This window comes from Oncorhynchus kisutch, linkage group LG27 (genome assembly GCF_002021735.2).
Source record: "Oncorhynchus kisutch isolate 150728-3 linkage group LG27, Okis_V2, whole genome shotgun sequence".
NCBI classification, from domain to species: domain Eukaryota; kingdom Metazoa; phylum Chordata; class Actinopteri; order Salmoniformes; family Salmonidae; genus Oncorhynchus; species Oncorhynchus kisutch.
The window spans coordinates 35716036-35736851 of record NC_034200.2 but is presented as its reverse complement, the minus strand read 5'-3'; the positions used below and the strand labels follow the sequence as shown (position 1 = coordinate 35736851).

Here is a 20816-nt window from a genome sequence, read left to right as displayed (position 1 = left end):
GATATTTTCTAAACAAAAAGCTATGAAGCAGCAAAAAACGATGTAGTTGTAGATCGATGTAGTTTTAAAAAAATGTTTTTTGTTTTGGTATTTAACATTTTAAAGCATAGTCTATCAAGCATAATTCTTTATGCCAAGTGCTCAATTCATTTTGAATGTAGGATATTCTGACAGTCAACACGCTGTCACTGTTGAGGAGTTCAGTTGACATACAATACAATACCTGTCAATAGTTTGGACACACCTACTCATTCAAAGGTTTTTCTTTCATTTTTAGAATAATAGTGAAGATAACAAAACTATGAAATAACACATATTGAATAAGGTAGTAACCAAAAAAGTAATTTATATTTGAGATTCTTCAAAGTAGCCACCCTTTGCCTTGATGACAGCTTTGCACACTCTTGGCATTCTCTCAACCATCTTCACCTGCTTTTCCAATAGTCTTGAAGGAGTTCCCACATATGCTGAGCACATGTTGGCTGCTTTTCCTTCACTTTGCGGTCTAACTCATCCCAAACCATCTCAATTGGGTTGAGGTCGGGTGATTGGGAAGGCTATCTGATGCAACACTACATCACTCTACTTCTTGGTCAAATAGACCTTACACAGCCTGGAGATCTGTTGGGTCAATGTCCTGTTGAAAAACAAATGATAGTCCCACGAAGCGCAAACCAGATGGGATGGTGTATTGCTGCAGATTGCCATGCTAGCCATGCTGGTTAAGTGTGCCTTGAATTCTAAATAAATCACTGACAGTGTCACCAGCAAAGCACCCCCACACCATCACACCTTATCCTCCATGCTTCACGGTGGGAACCACACATGGAGATCTTCTATTCATCTACTCTGCATCTCACAAAGACATTTGGAACCAAAAATCTCAAATTCAGACTCATCAGACGTAAGGACAGATTTCCACCGGTCTAATGTCCATTGCTCATGTTTCTTGGCTCTTCTTATTATTGGTGTCCTTTAGCAGTGGTTTCTTTTCAGAAATTTGACCATGAAGGCCTGATTCAAGCTGTCTCCTCTGAACAGTTGATGTGGAGATGTGTAAAGCATTTATTTGGGCTGTAATCTGAGGTGCAGTTAATTGCCGATTTCTGAGGCTGGTAACTCTAATGAACTTATCCTCTGCAGCAGAGGTAACTCTGGGTCTTCCTTTCCTGTGGCGGTCCTTGTGAGAGTCAGTTTCATCATAGCGCTTGATGGTTTTTGTGACTGCAATTTCAAAGTTCTTGACATTTTTCGGATTGACTGACTTTCATGTTTTAAAGTCATGACTGACTGTCATTTCTCTTTGTTTATTTGAACTGTTCTTGCCATTATATGGACTTGGACTTTTACCAAATAGGGCTATCTTCTGTATACCACCCCTACCCACCTTGTAACAACAGAACTGATTGGCTCAAACTCATTAAGAAGGAAAGAAATTCCACAAATGAACTTTTAACAAGGCACACCTGTTAATTGAAATACATTCCAGGTGACTACCTCATGAAGCTGGTTGAGAGAATACAAAGAGTGTGCAAAGCTGTCATCAAGGCAAAGGGTGGCTACTTTGAAGAATATTAAATATATTTAGATTCGTTTAACACTTTTTTGGTTACTACATGATTCCATATGTGTTATTTCATAGTGTTGATGTCTTCACTATTATTCTACAATGTAGAAAAACTCTTGAATGAGTAGGTGTGTCCAAACTTTTGACTGGCACTGTAGGTTTCTATCTGAGCCATAAATGTCGATCTAAATACCTGCCTCTGGTTGCAGTCTAGAATCTAGAATGTATAATACTTAAGTTCCAGAACAGGTCAGGAATCTTGTGCTTCAGTTTGTAAGTTCACTAGCTGTGTAGTCAGAGCCTTTGATGAGGATTTCTTAGTAATGAGATGGGTTTGCTGGCATGTAGTACACAAGTGACAATTTTCGATGACATTACACGAAGATGGAAACAAGGGTGGAAGGGGAGATAAACGTAAACCTATTATCCCAAACCAGTCAAAGCCTGTTGAGGTCAGTGGATGGTGACGTTGCACTTTGCAAGGGTTGGTTATTTAATGTGGGTTGGTGGCAATAGCTGGCACAGGTCAGCTGTCCTACTCCGCCAGGCACATTGAGGGCTTCTGTTCACAGAGTAGATACTGTACTCAATCCACACCAACAATCAGCCCGAACAATGATCGCCTGAGATTTTAGACAAATACGTATGCTTACAGCAGAATATGTGTATATTATGCACTTTCTTGAGAAACATCTTTGGAAAATATGCTTATATATATTTTTTGTGAGTAGTAGAGCTGTGCCATGTAATGCGTTATCATTGGTTGGCCGGGTGTTATGGTCGCAGACGATTGGCTGTCTGTGATGCATTACCCCCTGGGATTGGCGGCTGCTTGGTGGCATCCATTTTAGGCATCAGATGATAATTACCGTGGCCACAGCCCCGCCCAAGTATTAAGAACATAGAACAAGGGTTGCACAAGGACCTACAGATCAAGACTTAAGGTTAATCATTAAAACTGCACTACCCATAACATTCAATTAGGCTGTATCCATGACCACCGGCTCTTCTTCTCTTTCAACCTCCTGCATCGTCTGCAGTGAATCTTTTTATGTACGTAAGAAATGCAATGTCTGCATATAATTTTTTTTTCTTCCCCAGAATGCCCCTCTGATCTCCTTTTCCTGTCTTGTCCATAGACCTTGCCAGGCTACCCAGACTCCTTGCTCTGGCCAAAAGCTACATTAGTTTCTTCTCCACGATGAGTCTGGATCTGAGTACCTCCCCTGACAATTTCTAGAATGGAAATCCGTTCTCGACAATCTGATTGGTCGCAGAAACCAATGGGTTGGGCCAGAGCCAAAACACACGTGGGTAAAGCGACATTTGACAATTTGTCATTGGCTTTGATACTCTGATTGGTTAGAAATGATCCAATCGCTGATGACTTTTGTACGACACCCCTCATTTTTTACATCACTACAAACGACTTCAATGATGTCAGTCTCAGACTGAAGTCTGTAGCGATAAATTCAGTTTGAGTCGTCAGGCAAGCATAGACCAGCATGCACCTGTAGTCAAGGTGAGTCAGGAGTTGCCTCTAACTGCTGGTCCAGTGCCATCTTTTTCATTGATCTCCTATTGGTTAAGGTTAGGATTTGGGTAATCTGACCCCAGATCTGTGTTGCGGGCAACTTCTACATGAATCACTTTGAGGATATTTAAGGTGCAATGACGTTGGACATTGAAATGGATTAGAGACTCAAATCTGTCCATCCATTGGCAGACATGAGCAGCAGGCCAATAGGAATGGAGGAAAGGAAACCTAGGAGTAACATGAACAACCTAACTGGTTAAACCAGTGCAATACCCCTTCCATTGATAAATCAACACGGCGGTCCGCACCAAGTCCCTTATACCTGTGCGTGTGTGTGTTAGTTTGTGCCGAGCTACACTGTATGCAGGTCAACTCTGAAATGATTGTTTGAAACATGAACATTTCTTACAGCGCAGGTCCGAAATGTATAACGACGTTTAACTATCTTTTTTTTGTGTGTGTAAATAATGTGCAGTGTGAAAGCTAGAGAAAGAACACAGCGCTGACTGTGCTCTTCATTCTGAAAAGGAAAAGAAGAAAGAGAAGAAAAAAAACATGTTTGAGAAAAAAGTACTGTATGCTGATTGGTTCTGTTGTCGAGAGAAATAAATATGAACTTGGTCTCACTGTGGAAGAGATGGGACCGGTGAAATATGTGATTGTGCTTTTGGTCTTTACATTTTACTCCGATTTACTTGGATACATATGTGGTTTTCGATAAAAGTAACCTTACAAATAAGTTAAAGTTAATGGAAAAGGTCCCTGTAAATGATGACATGATACACAAGGATTTTTTTCTGGATAAAACTTTAAAGAGTAAAGACATTTGTGTATCTGTAATACAAACAGAGCTCGATTTGATAAGAAATGCAAAACAATAACAGCACGACTGTAATAATCAGCACCAACATGAACATAATTGATAGTCACATCACAAGAAACTAAAATTAAACTATTTAATTTGTCATTTCATTTTACACAACTAAAAACCGGTATATAAAACCGTTATGATGTAGAAAATAAATGGGACCAGTGCATTTCAAAGCCGTAATAGCTGTAGTATAAATGATAAATTATAAACAGGGTAGTTTGGGTCCTGGATGCTGATTGGCTGAAACAGCATTCCAGCCGTGTGTATATCAGACAATATACCACGGCATTGACACAAAAATATTTGTTACCGACAAAAATTAAACAGTAAACACGTTTTTTTTTAGCAATACATTTTTATAGCAATAAGGCACCTTGGGGGTTTGTGATATATGGCCAATATCCAAGAACAGCCCTTAGCCGTGGTATATTGGCCATATACCACACCCCTGGCGCCTTGTCGCTTAATTCTAACATTATGACATGGATATTGATACAACAATACTAGATTATTGGTTATTTTAACTACACATGTTAAGATTATTTCTGATTAAGGCATACTGTGTCTTTTGGCCTGTAGTCTTTGTTGGAGTGAATAGCTGGTTTTCCAATGATGAGCGTTCTGAGTAATCCAGTGTGTTCACATGCCTTACTCCTTTCCCAGTGTCCACTGTCACTTCCTGATCTGGGAGGTGCTCAGTGCAGGTTGATCAGTGCTGAACCATTGTGCCAATAGATGGGTTAGTGGACAAAGTCACAAAAACAATGAGCAAGCTTTAAATGGGGCAGAACGCTGTGTGTCGTTCTGATTCTGGATGGCCAAATACTGTAGCTATAGCAACAATGACAAAAAGCAGCTATGTGGGGAATCCTAGGCGGCTCGTTTTTCTCTTGTTTTGGAGGTGTTTTGACTGTCACGTCGATGCTAATATGGCTCAAATTCACTAGCTAACCAACAACTGTAATGTATTTCAGACAACAAGTGCCCATTGAGCACATTAATTTATGTTTTCAATAAACACTGGACATGAAATATAGTTTACATGTTGTCAACCATCTAAGCCAACCCGGTCTGTTTTGCCCTTTAGTTGCACACGCGTCGGTTTTGTTGCTAAACAACCAACCCGTCTATGATCTGGCCAATGGCCTCCATTATGAAGTCAGTTAAAGGGATAGTTCAGCAAAATGACATCATCCTCCACACTTGATTGATGTTTCCTTCCCTTGAAAGTGGTCTATGGACTAGTATAGACTGCAATCCACACTATGGTTTCGTTAAACTAGCCACCATAGTCAAAAATGGTAAATAGTAATAGATGATGATTGTATGTATCCCTGACAAGTGGGACAGGGCACTGATAGGGCTAGCATAGCACAGCATTGTGACAGTGATGTAGTGGGGATCGGGGTAGTTTGGTAATCATATTATGAGGCAACTTGACTTATGGATGAAATAGGAGGTGACGTGGCCTGGGGTGGTCTAGTGGTGTGGAGCACATGTACGATGTGCCGCTGCCAGCAAGGATTGAAATCTGTTCTACTGCCTTTTCAGAACACGCTCTTCTCTCTCAATCTAATAAACATACAAAATACCAACAAAACAAAACTAGAAATCGGAGGTGACATAAGGTGTTCAGCCCTTGGTACACACGTGGCAGCGGCTGGCCTGCTGGCGCTGTTGATCGGCAGCCTTCAACACGCTAGGGACGGGACTGGGGCCAAACTGCTCGTCCAGGGAAACATGGGTCAGCCAGAAGCTGTAGACATTGGCGAAGTAGTGGCATGTGCCCCGCGGGCCCTGGCACTCCACAAAGGGCTGGGCACGGAAGTCTCGCAGGCAGCTGCCGGATGAGGTCAGAGATTGGCCGCCACCCTCGTCGCCCGCTCCAGAGTGCTGGAGAGACGAGAGAATAGTGTGAGCGATATACAGTCATATACACACACACACACACACACACACACACACACACAGATCCCCCCTACCACCACACACTCACCATGAGGAAGGAGTAGCCTGCCCACAGACTTCTCCACCCAGGGGGGCAGGTGGGGGCGATATAATCCTGGCTGTGCACTGCCACAGCGGGTGAGGGTGTCTCACACACGGCACAGCGGCTGATATGGGCGCGGATGTCGTGGCCCGACACGGGCATCATGGGCACGGCAGCGGTGGTGGAAAGCCAGTAGGATTTGTCGTTGCGGCTGGCGTAGTCACAGGTACCTGTGTTGCAGTAGGAGAAGGGCATGGTGCTGAAGATACGCAGACATGAGCCGGCCTGGCCTGGAGGGAGGACAGAGAGAGAGAAGGGCAGGAGGGGGGGGAAGAGAGAGAGAGAGAGAAGGGCAGGGGGAGAGAGAGAGAGAGAGAGAAGGGCATGGGGGAGAGAGAGAGAGGGGGAGGGGAGAGCAAGAGAGAAGGGCGGGGGGAGGAGAGACAGAGTTGTGTACATGTGAATCAGGGTTGCTGGTCAATTCCTTTCTTAATTCAGCCAATTCAGGAAGTAAAAAGAAATTCCAATTCAAATTTTTCCTCATAGGAAAACTGAAAAGGAATTGACCCCCAACTCTGATGTGAATAGATTGAAAGACAGACCTGAACACATTGATGAGCTGATACAAAATGGAGATCACTTATTCGTCAGTATCCTCTCTCACCCCCCCCCACACACACAGTACCTCTACCCACCCCTCCACACCTCTCCACTCGGCCCACCCCTCCACACCCCTACAACCCCCTACATTCGTCACACCCCTACACACCCCTCCACACCCTCAGCCCACCCCTCCACACCCATCTAGGGGTTCGTACGTACCCAGGTCCTGTGTGTGTGTCCTCTCCTGCCCCTCCAGGTAGAACAGGCTATAGCCGGTCCACAGGGGGCTGCTGCCCTCGGGACACACAGGGACCTCCACCGACTGGCTGTGGATCACCAGCAGGAACCCTGAACTCACAGAGCCAGTGGAACCGGGGTAGCCACGGTCACCCTGAGAACCCGGAGGACCTGTGAGGAGGAAGAGTATATGTGTTTACACCAAAAGACTAATGTATACACGTCAGATGCGAGTATATTAGTATATTAGTATATTAGTATATTGCATTATGTTGAGGTGCACGGTGAAACGGCTTACTTCTGTTACTATTTGTTATATATTCTGTCTCTGTGTGCGTGTGTGTATATGTGTGTGTCTTTACCCTGATGTCCCACAAAACCTTGCTGTCCATGATCGCCTGGGTCTCCTAAAGGTCCAGGTGGACCTGGAGGTCCATTTCTCCCTGGGGGCCCTCGTGACCCAGCTGGGCCCTTAGGACCTAGAGAAAATGACACACAAAACACCACCGTCGGTGTGAAAACAACATACACACACACACATCATGTTTCTGTAGGTCACTTACCGTGAGGCCCAGGGTTCCCACGGGGCCCAGCCTTTCCCGGGGGACCATTTGGACCTGATGGACCGGAGGGGCCATGGATCCCACGGTAGGGTTCCTGAGTGGTAACGACACCGTCCAAAACCTGACCGGGCAGGCCTTTGGGACCTGCAGGGGGACACAGAGGAACCTCATTGTCAAAAGAGCAGGGCAGGCTAAACAGCTAGAATTGTCTCAGTTATCTCTATTGGTCTCAGCCCTCACCTGCATCCCCAGGTTTGCCTTTGTCACCTTTGGGCCCCAGGAGGCCGTAGGCGCCTGGACGACCTCTTGCTCCGTTGGGGCCCATGTGACCCACAGGGCCTCTGGCACCTATCAGAAAAGAACATTAGGCACCAAACAGAGAAAACAGACTGCATCAGGGATCAGGAATTGTTTTCCGATTTTAAATGTTTTACACAGTTTTCTGTTTCGGAGTTGTGTGTTATGTGGTTACCTTTGGGTCCTTGTGATCCTGAGTAGTCTGTTGGCCCTAGGGGTCCTGGGGGGCCTCTCTGTCCTTTATGGCCATTGGGCCCTGGTGGCCCTTGGGGGCCTGGGTCTCCTGGAGATGGCTCTGCAGTACCAGCAGGACCCGGTTCACCGGGTGGTCCTGAAAACACTCAAATACTGAGACAAGAAAAACACAGAAACACCTGACACCTGGTACATAATGACAGACTGACTGACATCTGACCCCTGGTACACACTGACCGACATCTGACACCTGGTACACACTGACATCTGACACCATAAAATGCCATTTAAGCAAGTAAGTAAGGGATGGCTGCAGTCTTCTCGGCTCTTAACCAACTTTGATATTTTGCATGTTTTTTCACGTTGTTCGTATCTTGTATTGTACATAATATTGCTGCTATCGTTTCTTATGACAGAAAAGAGCTTCTGGATATCAGAACTGTGATTGTCCAATTTGAGGTGAGTAAAGTTTTTCTTGAATGAGTCAGACGGGAGGGATTTACTACAAACCAAATCCATTTGAATTATATAGCCATTTATTTATATAGCCCTTCGTACATCAGCTGATATCTCAAAGTGCTGTACAGAAACACAGCCTAAAACCCCAAACAGCAAGCAATGCAGGTGCAAAAGCACGAACTGAAAGCTCGTACAGTTGAAGTCGGAAGTTTAGATCCAAATACATTTAAACTCAGTTTTTCCACAATTCCTGACATTTAATCCTAGTAAAAATTCCCTGTCTTATGATCACCACTTTATTTTAAGAATGTGACATGTCAACACCTTCCCAGTGGGTGATACATTTACATGCACTCAATTAGTATTTGGTAGCATTGTCTTTAAATTGTTTAACTTGGGTCAAACGTTTCGGGTAGCCTTACACAAGCTTCCCACAATAAGTTGGGTGAATTTTGGCCCATTGCTCCTGGCAGAGCTGGTGTAACTGAGTCAGGTTTGTAGGCCTCCTTGCTCGCACACACACTTTTTCCAGTTCTACCCACAAATGTTCTATAGGATTGAGGTCAGGGCTTTGTGATGGTCACTCAAATACCTTGACGTTGTTGTCCTTAAGCAATTGTGTATGCTTGGGGTCATTGTCCATTTGGAAGACCAATTTGCGACCAAGCTTTAACTTACTGACTGATGTCTTGAGATGTCTTGAGATGTTGCTTCAATATATCCACATAATTTTCCTCCTCATGATGCAATCTATTTAGTGAAGCGCACCAGTCCCTCCTGCAGCAAAGCACCCCCACAACATGATGCTGCCACCCCCGTGCTTCACAGTTGGGATGGTGTTCTTCGGCTTGCAAGCCTCCCCCTTTTTCCTCCAAACAAAATGATGGTCATTTTGGCCAAACAGTTCTATTTTTCTTTCATCAGAACAGAGGACAGGACAATCTTTGGACAATCAAAAGTACGATCTTTGTCCCCAAATTCAGTTGCAAACTGTAGTGTGGCTTTTTTATGGCGGTTTTGAAGCAGTGGCTTCTTCCTTGCTTAACGGCCTTTCAGGTTATGTCGATATAGGACTCGTTTAACTATGAATATATATTAACTGAGTTTGAAGGTAGGCCTTGAAATACATCCACAGGTACACCTCCAATTAACTCCAATGATGTCAATTAGCCTATCAGAAGCTTCTAAAGCCATGACGTCATTTAAGCGGTTTAAAGGCACAGTCAACTTGGTGTATGTCAACGTCTGACCCACTGGAATTGTGATACAGTGAATTATGATAATGTGTCTGTAAACAATTTTTGTTGGAAAAATTACTTGTGTGACGCACAAAGTAGATGTCCTAACCGACTTGCCAAAACTATAGTTTGTTAACAAGAAATTTGTGGAGTGGTTGAAAAATGAGTTTTAATGACTCAACCTAAGTGTATGTAAACTTCCGACTTCAACTTTATATCCTACCAACAGGACATTTAAAACTGTAATATCTTATGTTTCACCGAGTCGTAGCTGAACGACGACATGAAGAACATACAGCTGGTGGGTTATACACTCCATCGGCAGGATGGAACAGCAGCCTCTGGTAAGACACGGGGTGGGGGCCTATGCATATATGTAAACAACAGCTGGTGCATGATATCTAAGGAAGTCTCAAGGTTTTGCTCACCTGAGGTAGAGTATCTCATGATAAGCTTTAGACCACACTATCTACCTAGAGAGTTTATCTGTATTTTTTGTAGCTGTCTATATACCACCACAGACCGATGCTGGCACTAAAACCACACTCAATGAGCTGTATACCACCATAAGCAAACAGGATATAGCTCATCCAGAGGAGGCAATCCTAGTGGCCGGGGACTATAATGCAGGGAAATCAGTTCTAGACCACCTTTACTCCACACACAGAGACGCGTACAAAGCTCTCTCTCGCCCTCCATTTGGCAAACCTGACCATAATTCTATCCTCCTAATTCCATTTTACAAGCAAAAATTTAATCAGGAAGCACCTCGGTCTATAAAAAAGTGGTCAGATGAAGCAGATGCTAAACTACAGGACTGTTTTGCTATCACAGACTGGAACATGTTCCAGGATTCTGATGACATTGAGGAGTACACCACATCAGTCACTGGCTTTATCAATAAGTTTTCAGAGGATGTCGTCCCCACAGTAACTGTACGTACATACCCCAACCAGAAGCCATGGATCACAGGCAACTTTCGCACTGAGCTAAGGGTAGAGCTGCCGCTTTCAAGGAGCTGGACTCTAACCCGGAAGCTTATTAAAAATCCCGCTATGTCCTCCGACGGACCATCAAACAGGCAAAGCGTCAATACTGGACTAAGATCGAATCATACGACGCTTGTCAGATGTGGCAGGGATTGCAAACTATTACAGACTACAAAGGGACACACAGCCAAGAGCTGCCCAGTGATACGAGCCTTCCTGACAAGCTAAGTAACTTCTATGCTCGCTTCGAGGCAAGTAACACTGAAACATGTATGAGAGCATCAGCTGTTCTGGACGACTGTGTGATCACACTCTCCGTAGCCGATGTGGGTAAGACCTTTAAACAGGTCAACATTCATATGGCCGCAGGGCCAGATGGATTACCAGGATGTGTACTCCGGGCATGCGCTGACCAACTGGCAACTGTTTTCACTGACATGTACAACCTCTCCCTGACCGATTCTGTAAAACCAACATGTTTCAAGCAGAACACTATAGTTCCTGTGCCCAAGATCAGTAAGGTAACCTGCCTAAATGACTACCGACCCATAGCACTCACGCCTGTAGCCATGAAATGCTTTGAAAGGCTGGTCATAGTTCACATCAACACCATTATCTCAGAAATCCTAGACCCACTCCAATTTGCGTACCACACCAACAGAGCCACAGATGATGCAATCTCTATTGCATTTCACACCGGTTACACAAGGACAACAACCTCTCCCTCAACATGATCAAGACAAAGGAGATGATTGTGGACTACAGGCAAAGGAGGACCGAGCACTCCTCAATTCTCATCGTTGGGGCTGCAGTGGAGCAGGTTTAGCGATTCAAGTTCCTTGGTGTCCACATCACCAACAAACTAACATGGTCCAAGTACACCAAGACAGTTGTGAAGAGGGCACGACAAAACCTATTCCCCCTCAAGAGACTGACAAGATTTGGCATGGGTTCTCAGATCCTCAAAGGTTTGACAGCTGCACCATCGAGAGCATCCTGACTGGTTTCATCACTGCGTAGTATGGCAACTTCTCGGCCTCCGACTGCGAGGCACTACAGAGGGTAGTGCGTACGGCCAAGTACATCACCGGGGCCAAGCTTCCTGCCATCCATCTTTTCTCTTACCTTTTTTTTAGGTATTTTCTTAAAACTACATTGTTGGTTAAGGGCTTGTAAGTAAGCCTTTCATTATTTTGCGTACACACTGACAGACAGTTTGACATTTGTAACCTGGTACAGACAGACAGTTTGACATTTGTCACCTGGTACAGACAGAGACAGACAGACAGACCTGGAGGTCCATGAATGCCTTCGTATCCTGGCTCTCCGTTGGGTCCTCTGTGACATTCTGAGCACTCTCCACCTGAACCACCGGGCTCACCAGTGACTCCTTTTGGTCCTGGGTGACATTACACATTCAATCAACCATACAGGAGTCATACAGTAGCTAACATCATGTCAACAACCCAACTCACATGTACCCTACTCCACCGGGGAACTACACAGTAATGACACACAATGTACTGTATCTACTATATTAGAAACTTAAAAGAAAATCACAGTGTTAAAATGTTTTTGTTTTTAATACATTTCCAAAATGTCTTTAAACCTGTTTTTGCTTCGTCATTATGGGTTATTGTGTGTAGATTCATATTTTTTTTTATAAATCTGTAATGTAACAACATGTGAAAGAAAGTCCAGGGGTCTGAATACTTTCCGAATGCACTGTCTATAAACTTTAAATAAAATCACACGCCAACCTTTTGCTACATTCTAACGTATGATGATCTCTTACATGGCATATCAATCATGTCATTACTATCTTGAAAAGCACATTTTTCACTCATGACTGACACAAACAGTACCTTGGTAGCCTGGAGGGCCCCTTAGGCCTTTAGATCCGGGGTAAGAAGTTCCCGGGGGTCCCTGGGAGCCTGTGTGGCCTTTGACTCCAGGGTACCCAGATGGCCCTCGTGGGCCCAACACATCTGGTCCTGAGAGAGTGAGATGTGACACATAAGGACTACTGGTACCTGTTTCTATTAGTAACGTACTTTACCTGGATTTAGATACTGTATCTATTCAGAGACAGTTATTTATTGATAAGTGTTTGTAACCTCACCTCTGGCTCCCTTCTCTCCTTTTTGGCCTTGGAGCCCGTTCAGACCATGCAACCCTGGGGGTCCCGGGAAACCTGTGGAGAAATTCACATCAAGTCAATCCCATATACATCCAAATCATTCCCGGGTCAACTGCACACATGTACAGTATACATGTATACCATGTCAGCTAAATGTTTGGGATTGCGAGGTAAATGAGTCCAGCCAGCAATCTAAACCTTGTAGTAATCATGACCGAATTACCAACCCGGGTATACAGGGCACGGGGCCCTGACCTCCAGGGGGCCCCTATTGACTGTGTAAGTTACTCTCACCCAGATATTGTATGAACATGGCATTAAGTCATGGCAACATGTAGAATTTCAGGAAATTAGCTTTGAAAACTACAAAAGTGTTTTCTCCACCCAATGTCAAGATGTGTAGATTTGCAGGATATTAGCTTTAAAACTGCAATATTTTCTCTACAACCCATGGCAGAATTAGGAGCATTGCATGAAATTAGTTTTCAAACTACAAGATTTATTTCCCCCCCATGGTAAAATATGTGTAGAATTGCAGAATATGTGTATTTAAAAACAGCAACATTTTCTCTATGCATGGCAAAATGTGTAGAATTGCAGGAAATTAACTTTGAAATAGCATTTTTTTTTTATCGCCAAACTACATTGTTTATTGTTTATTTCTCATTTGTTTATTATCTACTTCACTTGCTTTGGCAATGTTAACATATGTTTCACATGCAAATAAAATGTTTTGCCCGAGGTGAGGGGGGCCCCCCAAACAAATCTAAATGTCTAGGGCCTGTCACTAGGTGGTAAGTATAGTTGAAGTCGGAAGTTTACATACACTTAGGATGGAGTCATTAAAACTCGTTTTTCAACCACTCCACAAATTTCTTGTTAACAAACTATAGTTTTGGCAAGTCAGTTAGGACATCTTGCCAGTTAGGACATCTACTTTGTGCATTTCAATCTTTCCAACAATTGTTTACAGACCGATTATTTCACTTATAATTCACTGTATCACAATTCCAGTGGGTCAGAAGTTAACATACACTAAGTTGACTGTGCCTTTAAACAGCTTGGAAAATTCCAGAAAAGGATGTCATGGCTTTAGAAGCTTCTGATTGGCCAATTGACATAATTTGAGTCAATTGTAGGTGTACCTGTGGATGTACACTGCTCAAAAAAATTAAGGGAACACTTAAACAACACAATGTAACTCCAAGTCAATCACACTTCTGTGAAATCAAACTGTCCACTTAGGAAGCAACACTGATTGACAATAAATTTCACATGCTGTTGCCCAAATGGAATAGACAACATAAGGACTACTGGTGGAAATTATAGGCAATTAGCAAGACACCCCCAATAAAGGAGTGGTTCTGCAGGTGGTGACGACAGACCACTTCTCAGTTCCTATGCTTCCTGGCTGATGTTATGGTCACTTTTGCATGCTGGCGGTGCTTTCACTCTAGTGGTAGCATGAGACGGAGTCTACAACCCACACAAGTGGCTCAGGTAGTGCAGCTCATCCTGGATGGTACATCAATGCGAGCTGTGGCAATAAGGTTTGCTGTGTCTGTCAGCGTAGTGTCCAGAGCATGGAGGCGCTACCAGGAGACAGGAGACAGGCCAGTACATCAGGAGACGTGGAGGAGGCTGAAGGAGGGCAACAACCCAGCAGCAGGACCGCTACCTCCGCCTTTGTGCAAGGAGGAGCAGGAGGAGCACTGCCAGAGCCCTGCAAAATGACCTCCAGCAGGCCACAAATGTGCATGTGTCTGCTCAAACAGTCAGAAACAGACTACATGAGGGTGGTATGAGGGCCCGACGTCCACAGGTGGGGGTTGTGCTTACAGCCCAACACCGTGCAGGACGTTTGGCATTTGCCAGAGAACACCAAGATGGGCAAATTCGCCACTGGCGCCCTGTGCTCTTCACAGATGAAAGCAGGTTCACACTGAGCACGTGACAGACGTGAGTCTGGAGACGACGTGGAGAAAGTTCTGCTGCCTGCAACATCCTCCAGCATGACCGGTTTGGCGGTGGGTCAGTCATGGTGTGGGGTGGCATTTCTTTGGGGGGCCGCACAGCCCTCCATGTGCTCACCAGAGGTAGCATGACTGCCATTAGGTACCGAGATGAGATCCTCAGACCCCTTGTGAGACCATATGCTGGTGCGGTTGGCCCTGGGTACCTCCTAATGCAAGACAATTCTAGACCTCATGTTGCTGGAGTGTGTCAGCAGTTCCTGCAAGAGGAAGGCATTGATGCTATGGACTGGCCCGCCCGTTCCCCAGACCTGAATCCAATTGAGCACATCTGGGACATCATGTCTCGCTCCATCCACCAACGCCACGTTGCACCACAGACTGTCCAGGAGTTGGCGGATGCTTCAGTCCAGGTCTGGGAGGAGATCCCCCAGGAGACCATCCTCCGCCTCATCAGGAGCATGCCCAGGCGTTGTAGGCAGGTCATACAGGCATGTGGAAGCCACACACATTACTGAGCCTCATTTTGACTTGTTTTAAGGACATTACATCAAAGTTGGATCAGCCCGTAGTGTGGTTTTCCACTTTAATTTTGAGTGTGACTCCAAATCCAGACCTCCATGGGTTGATAAATTTGATTTCCATTGATAATTGTTGTGTGATTTTGTTGTCAGCACATTCAATTATGTAAAGAAAAAAGTATATATTTCATTAATTCAGATCTAGGATGTGTTTTTTTTTTTTTGAGCAGTGTATTTCAAGGTCTACCTTCAAACTTAGTGCCTCTTTGTTTGACATGATGGGATAATCAAAAGAAATCAGCCAAGACCTCAGAAAAAAAATTGTAGACCTCCACAAGTCTGGTTCATCATTGGGAGCAATTTCCAAATTCCTGAAGGTACCACGTTCATCTGTACAAACAATAGTACACAAGTATAAACACCATGGGACCACGCAGCCGTCATACTGCTCAGGAAGGAGACGTGTTCTGTTTCCTAGAGATGAACGTACTTTGGTACCAAAAGGAAACAGGTACAAAAGTATCTATATCCACAGTAAAATGACTCCAATATCGACATAACCCGAAAGTCCGCTCAACAAGGAAGAAGCCACTGCTCCAAAACCGCCATAAAAAAGCCACACTATGGTTTGCAACTGCACATGGGGACAAAGATTGTATTTTTTGGAGAAATGTCCTCTGGTCTGATAAAACAAAAATATAACTGCTTGGCCATAATAACCATCATTATGTTTGGAGGAAAAAGGGGGAGGCTTGCGAGCCGAAGAACACCATCCCAACCGTGAAGCACTGGGGTGGCAGCATCATGTTGTGGGGGTGCTTTGATGCAGGAGGGACTTGTGCACTTCACAAAATAGAAAACATCATGAGGAGGACAGTTATGTGGATATATTGAAGCAACATCTCAAGACATCAGTCAGTAAGTTAAAGCTTGGTCACAAATTGGTCTTCCAAATGGACAATGACCACAAGCATACTTCCAAATTGTGGAAAATGGCTAAAGGACAACAAAGTAAAGGTATTGGAGTGGCCATCACAAAGCCCTGACCTCATCCTATAGAAAATTTGTGGGCAGAACTGACAAAGCGTGTCCGAGCAAGGAGTCCTACAAACCTGACTCAGTTACACCAGCTCTGTCAGGAGGAATGGGACAAAATTCACCCAACTTATTGTGGGAAGCTTGTGGAAGGCTACCCGAAACGTTTGCCCCAAGTTGAACAATTTAAAGGCAATGCTACAAAATACTAATTGAGTGCATGTACACTTCTGACCCACTTGGAATGTGATGAAAGAAATAAAAGCTGAAATAAATAATTCTCTCTATTATTATTCTGACATTTAACATTCTTAAAATAAAGTGGTGATCCTAACTGACCTAAAACAGGGTATTTTTTACTGGGATTAAATGTCAGGAATTGTGAAAAACTGAGTTTAAATGTATTTGGCTAAGGTGAATGGAAACCTCCGACTTCAACTGTAGATTGGGTCTTAGTACCTGGAGGACCGGGCAGTCCAGGATTGCCATTGGGGCCTTGACCTCCGAGAATTCCTCCGGGAGGCCCTGGGGAGCCTGGACGACCCGGCGGACCTGAGGGACCAGGGAAACCTGCACACACACACAAACTTTAGAATCTAAAATGCTTACATATGTAGACACTAAACAAACACATAGACATAAATGAAATGTATTGTACCCTGTCCTAAGGAGAAAATATTAAATGAGTGACATACAGAAGGGGACTTTAGGGATCCATTACCTGGGCCACCCAGTGGTCCTCGGGCTCCGTGGACACCAGGCTGTCCTGGTGATCCTCTGGGTCCTGGGCTCCCTGGATCTCCTGGGTCTCCCTTTGGATCTATAGAGTGTGAAAAATATCAATTAGGGTTGCACATTTCTAGTCACTTTCCCAGAAATTCCGGTAGGGAGGTTCCCAGAATCTGGAGGGAATAAGGACATCTGTAATCCTCCAACAAGGATTTCTGGAAAAGTTACCGGAATTTTGCAACCCTAGTACCAATCACACCTGCACATACCTTCTAGGAGTGTGAATCACTGCCCCAACACAAACTTCACATTTGGAAGTGAACACAAATTCAGAAAACAACAGCAGCAGCCTGACTGACTGACTGGGAACAACAGCAGCAGCCTGACTGACTGACTGACTGAGAACAACAGCAGCAGCAGCCTGACTGACTGACTGACTGGGAACAACAGCAGCAGCCTGACTGACTGACTGAGAACAACAGCAGCAGCAGCCTGACTGACTGACTTTCTGAGAACAACAGCAGCAGCAGCCTGACTGACTGACTGACTGGGAACAACAGCAGCAGCCTGACTGACTGACTGACTGAGAACAGCAGCAGCAGCAGCCTGACTGACTGAGAACAACAGCAGCAGCCTGACTGACTGACTGAGAACAGCAGCAGCAGCAGCCTGACTGACTGGGAACAACAGCAGCAGCAGCCTGACTGACTGGGAACAACAGCAGCCTGACTGACTGACTGACTGGGAACAACAGCAGCAGCCTGACTGACTGACTGAGAACAGCAGCAGCCTGACTGACTGACTGACTGAGAACAACAGCAGCAGCAGCCTGACTGACTGACTGACTGGGAACAACAGCAGCAGCCTGACTGACTGACTGAGAACAACAGCAGCAGCAGCCTGACTGACTGACTGACTGAGAACAACAGCAGCAGCAGCCTGACTGACTGACTGACTGGGAACAACAGCAGCAGCCTGACTGACTGACTGACTGGGAACAACAGCAGCAGCCTGACTGACTGACTGAGAACAGCAGCAGCAGCCTGACTGACTGGGAACAACAGCAGCAGCAGCCTGACTGACTGACTGGGAACAACAGCAGCATGACTGACTGACTGGGAACAACAGCAGCATGACTGACTGACTGGGAACAACAGCAGCCTGACTGACTGACTGACTGACTGAGAACAGCAGCAGCCTGACTGACTGACTGGGAACAACAGCAGCATGACTGACTGACTGGGAACAACAGCAGCCTGACTGACTGACTGACTGAGAACAGCAGCAGCAGCAGCCTGACTGACTGAGAACAACAGCAGCAGCCTGACTGACTGACTGAGAACAGCAGCAGCAGCCTGACTGACTGGGAACAACAGCAGCAATTTACTGACAACAGCAGCGGATTGGAAAGAGTTAAGAGCTGACCTGGGAAGGCATCTCATCTTCCCCCAGGACATTGTCAGCACAACATTCAGACCAGACCTGCCAGTCTGGTCAAGGAGCACCAACATCTAAATGGCCATGCTAATGACTCCACGGGAGGAGAGCATTAAGGAAGCCTACGAAAGGAAGCTGTTGACGTGCCAGACACTCGTGAATGAATGCACTGAAAAGGGATGGAAGGCCAAGTGTCTACCAGTAGAAGGACACTAAGGATTCTATGAGTAAAGGGAGCACAGCGTTAGAAGATCTGTTGCATAGCTAGGCAGGAGGCAGAGAGGGCATGGTAATGGCTGGAGGAGCAGTTGGCAAGTCACCTGGCTCAGATTGGGCCTGATCGACCTGATCGGTGCACCCTTCAGAAGGTGTAGTGAGCAGCGCCAAAACACCTAATGCATTGGGGACCTCACCTGAGCATAAGCCATTTTGCAACTATCCTCTATGTGCAGGTAAAGTATGGCAAGCTAGCCATAGCATATTCAGTTAATATCCCTGAATATCATATGTGACCTGAAGTTACTCAAATCAAATCAAATCAAATTTATTTATATAGCCCTTCGTACATCAGCTGATATCTCAAAGTGCTGTACAGAAACCCAGCCTAAAACCCCAAACAGCAAGCAATGCAGGTGTAGAAGCACGGTGGCTAGGAAAAACTCCCTAGAAAGGCCAATACCTAGGAAGAAACCTAGAGAGGAACCAGGCTATGTGGGGTGGCCAGTCCTCTTCTGGCTGTGCCGGGTGGAGATTATAACAGAACATGGTCAAGATGTTCAATGTTCATAAATGACCAGCATGGTCGAATAATAATAAGGCAGAACAGTTGAAACTAGAGCAGCAGCACAGTCAGGTGGAAGTTGAAACTGGAGCAGCAGCATGGCCAGGTAGACTGGGGACAGCAAGTAGTCATCATGTCAGGTAGTCCTGGGGCATGGTCCTAGGGCTCAGGTCAGTTGAAACTGGAACAGCAGCATGGCCAGGTGGACTGGGGACAGCAAGGAGTCATCATGTCAGGTAGTCCTGGGGCATGGTCCTAGGGCTCAGGTCCTCCGAGAGAGAGAAAGAAAGAGAGAAGGAGAGAATTAGAGAACGCACACTTAGATTCACACAGGACACCGAATAGGACAGGAGAAGTACTCCAGATATAACAAACTGACCCCAGCCCCCCGACACATAAACTACTGCAGCATAAATACTGGAGGCTGAGACAGGAGGGGTCAGGAGACACTGTGGCCCCATCCGAGGACACCCCCGGACAGGGCCAAACAGGAAGGATATAACCCCACCCACTTTGCCAAAGCACAGCCCCCACACCACTAGAGGGATATCTTCAACCACCAACTTACCATCCTGAGACAAGGCTGAGTATAGCCCACAAAGATCTCCGCCACGGCACAACCCAAGGGGGGGGGGGCGCCAACCCAGACAGGATGACCACAACAGTGAATCAACCCACTCAGGTGACGCACCCCCTCCAGGGACGGCATGAGAGAGCCCCAGCAAGCCAGTGACTCAGCCCCTGTAATAGGGTTAGAGGCAGAGAATCCCAGTGGAAAGAGGGGAACCGGCCAGGCAGAGACAGCAAGGGCGGTTCGTTGCTCCAGAGCCTTTCCGTTCACCTTCCCACTCCTGGGCCAGACTACACTCAATCATATGACCCACTGAAGAGATGAGTCTTCAGTAAAGACTTAAAGGTTGAGACCGAGTTTGCGTCTCTGACATGGGTAGGCAGACCGTTCCATAAAAATGGAGCTCTATAGGAGAAAGCCCTGCCTCCAGCTGTTTGCTTAGAAATTCTAGGGACAATTAGGAGGCCTGCGTCTTGTGACCGTAGCGTACGTATAGGTATGTACGGCAGGACCAAATCAGAGAGATAGGTAGGAGCAAGCCCATGTAATGCTTTGTAGGTTAGCAGTAAAACCTTGAAATCAGCCCTTGCTTTGACAGGAAGCCAGTGTAGAGAGGCTAGCACTGGAGTAATATGATCAGATTTTTTGGTTCTAGTCAGGATTCTAGCAGCCGTATTTAGCACTAACTGAAGTTTATTTAGTGCTTTATCCGGGTAGCCGGAAAATAGAGCATTGCAGTAGTCTAACCTAGAAGTGACAAAAGCATGGATTAATTTTTCTGCATCATTTTTGGACAGAAAGTTTCTGATTTTTGCAATGTTACGTAGATGGAAAAAAGCTGTCCTCGAAATGGTCTTGATATGTTCTTCAAAAGAGAGATCAGGGTCCAGAGTAACGCCGAGGTCCTTCACAGTTTTATTTGAGACGACTGTACAACCATTAAGATTAATTGTCAGATTCAACAGAAGATCTCTTTGTTTCTTGGGACCTAGAACAAGCATCTCTGTTTTGTCCGAGTTTAATAGTAGAAAGTTTGCAGCCATCCACTTCCTTATGTCTGAAACACATGCTTCTAGCGAGGGC

At 45.3% G+C, this 20816-nt stretch overlaps 1 protein-coding gene across 1 annotated transcript in view; it reads right to left on the bottom strand.

Moving 5' to 3' along the window:
- Positions 1 to 3899: 3899 nt before the first annotated feature.
- Positions 3900 to 20816, bottom strand: part of LOC109871802 (collagen alpha-4(IV) chain) — an 84236-nt gene continuing 67319 nt past the window's right edge. Inside the window, exons 37-48 of the mRNA XM_031806935.1 lie at positions 16937 to 17035; positions 16675 to 16785; positions 12669 to 12740; positions 12412 to 12540; positions 11838 to 11945; positions 7841 to 7996; positions 7609 to 7716; positions 7369 to 7512; positions 7168 to 7284; positions 6788 to 6976; positions 5972 to 6255; positions 3900 to 5868 (exon numbers count right to left, since the gene is read on the bottom strand). Coding sequence (XP_031662795.1) covers positions 5608 to 5868; positions 5972 to 6255; positions 6788 to 6976; positions 7168 to 7284; positions 7369 to 7512; positions 7609 to 7716; positions 7841 to 7996; positions 11838 to 11945; positions 12412 to 12540; positions 12669 to 12740; positions 16675 to 16785; positions 16937 to 17035 — 1778 coding nt within the window. The 3' untranslated portion in view covers positions 3900 to 5607. The remainder of the gene's footprint in view (positions 5869 to 5971; positions 6256 to 6787; positions 6977 to 7167; positions 7285 to 7368; positions 7513 to 7608; positions 7717 to 7840; positions 7997 to 11837; positions 11946 to 12411; positions 12541 to 12668; positions 12741 to 16674; positions 16786 to 16936; positions 17036 to 20816) is intronic.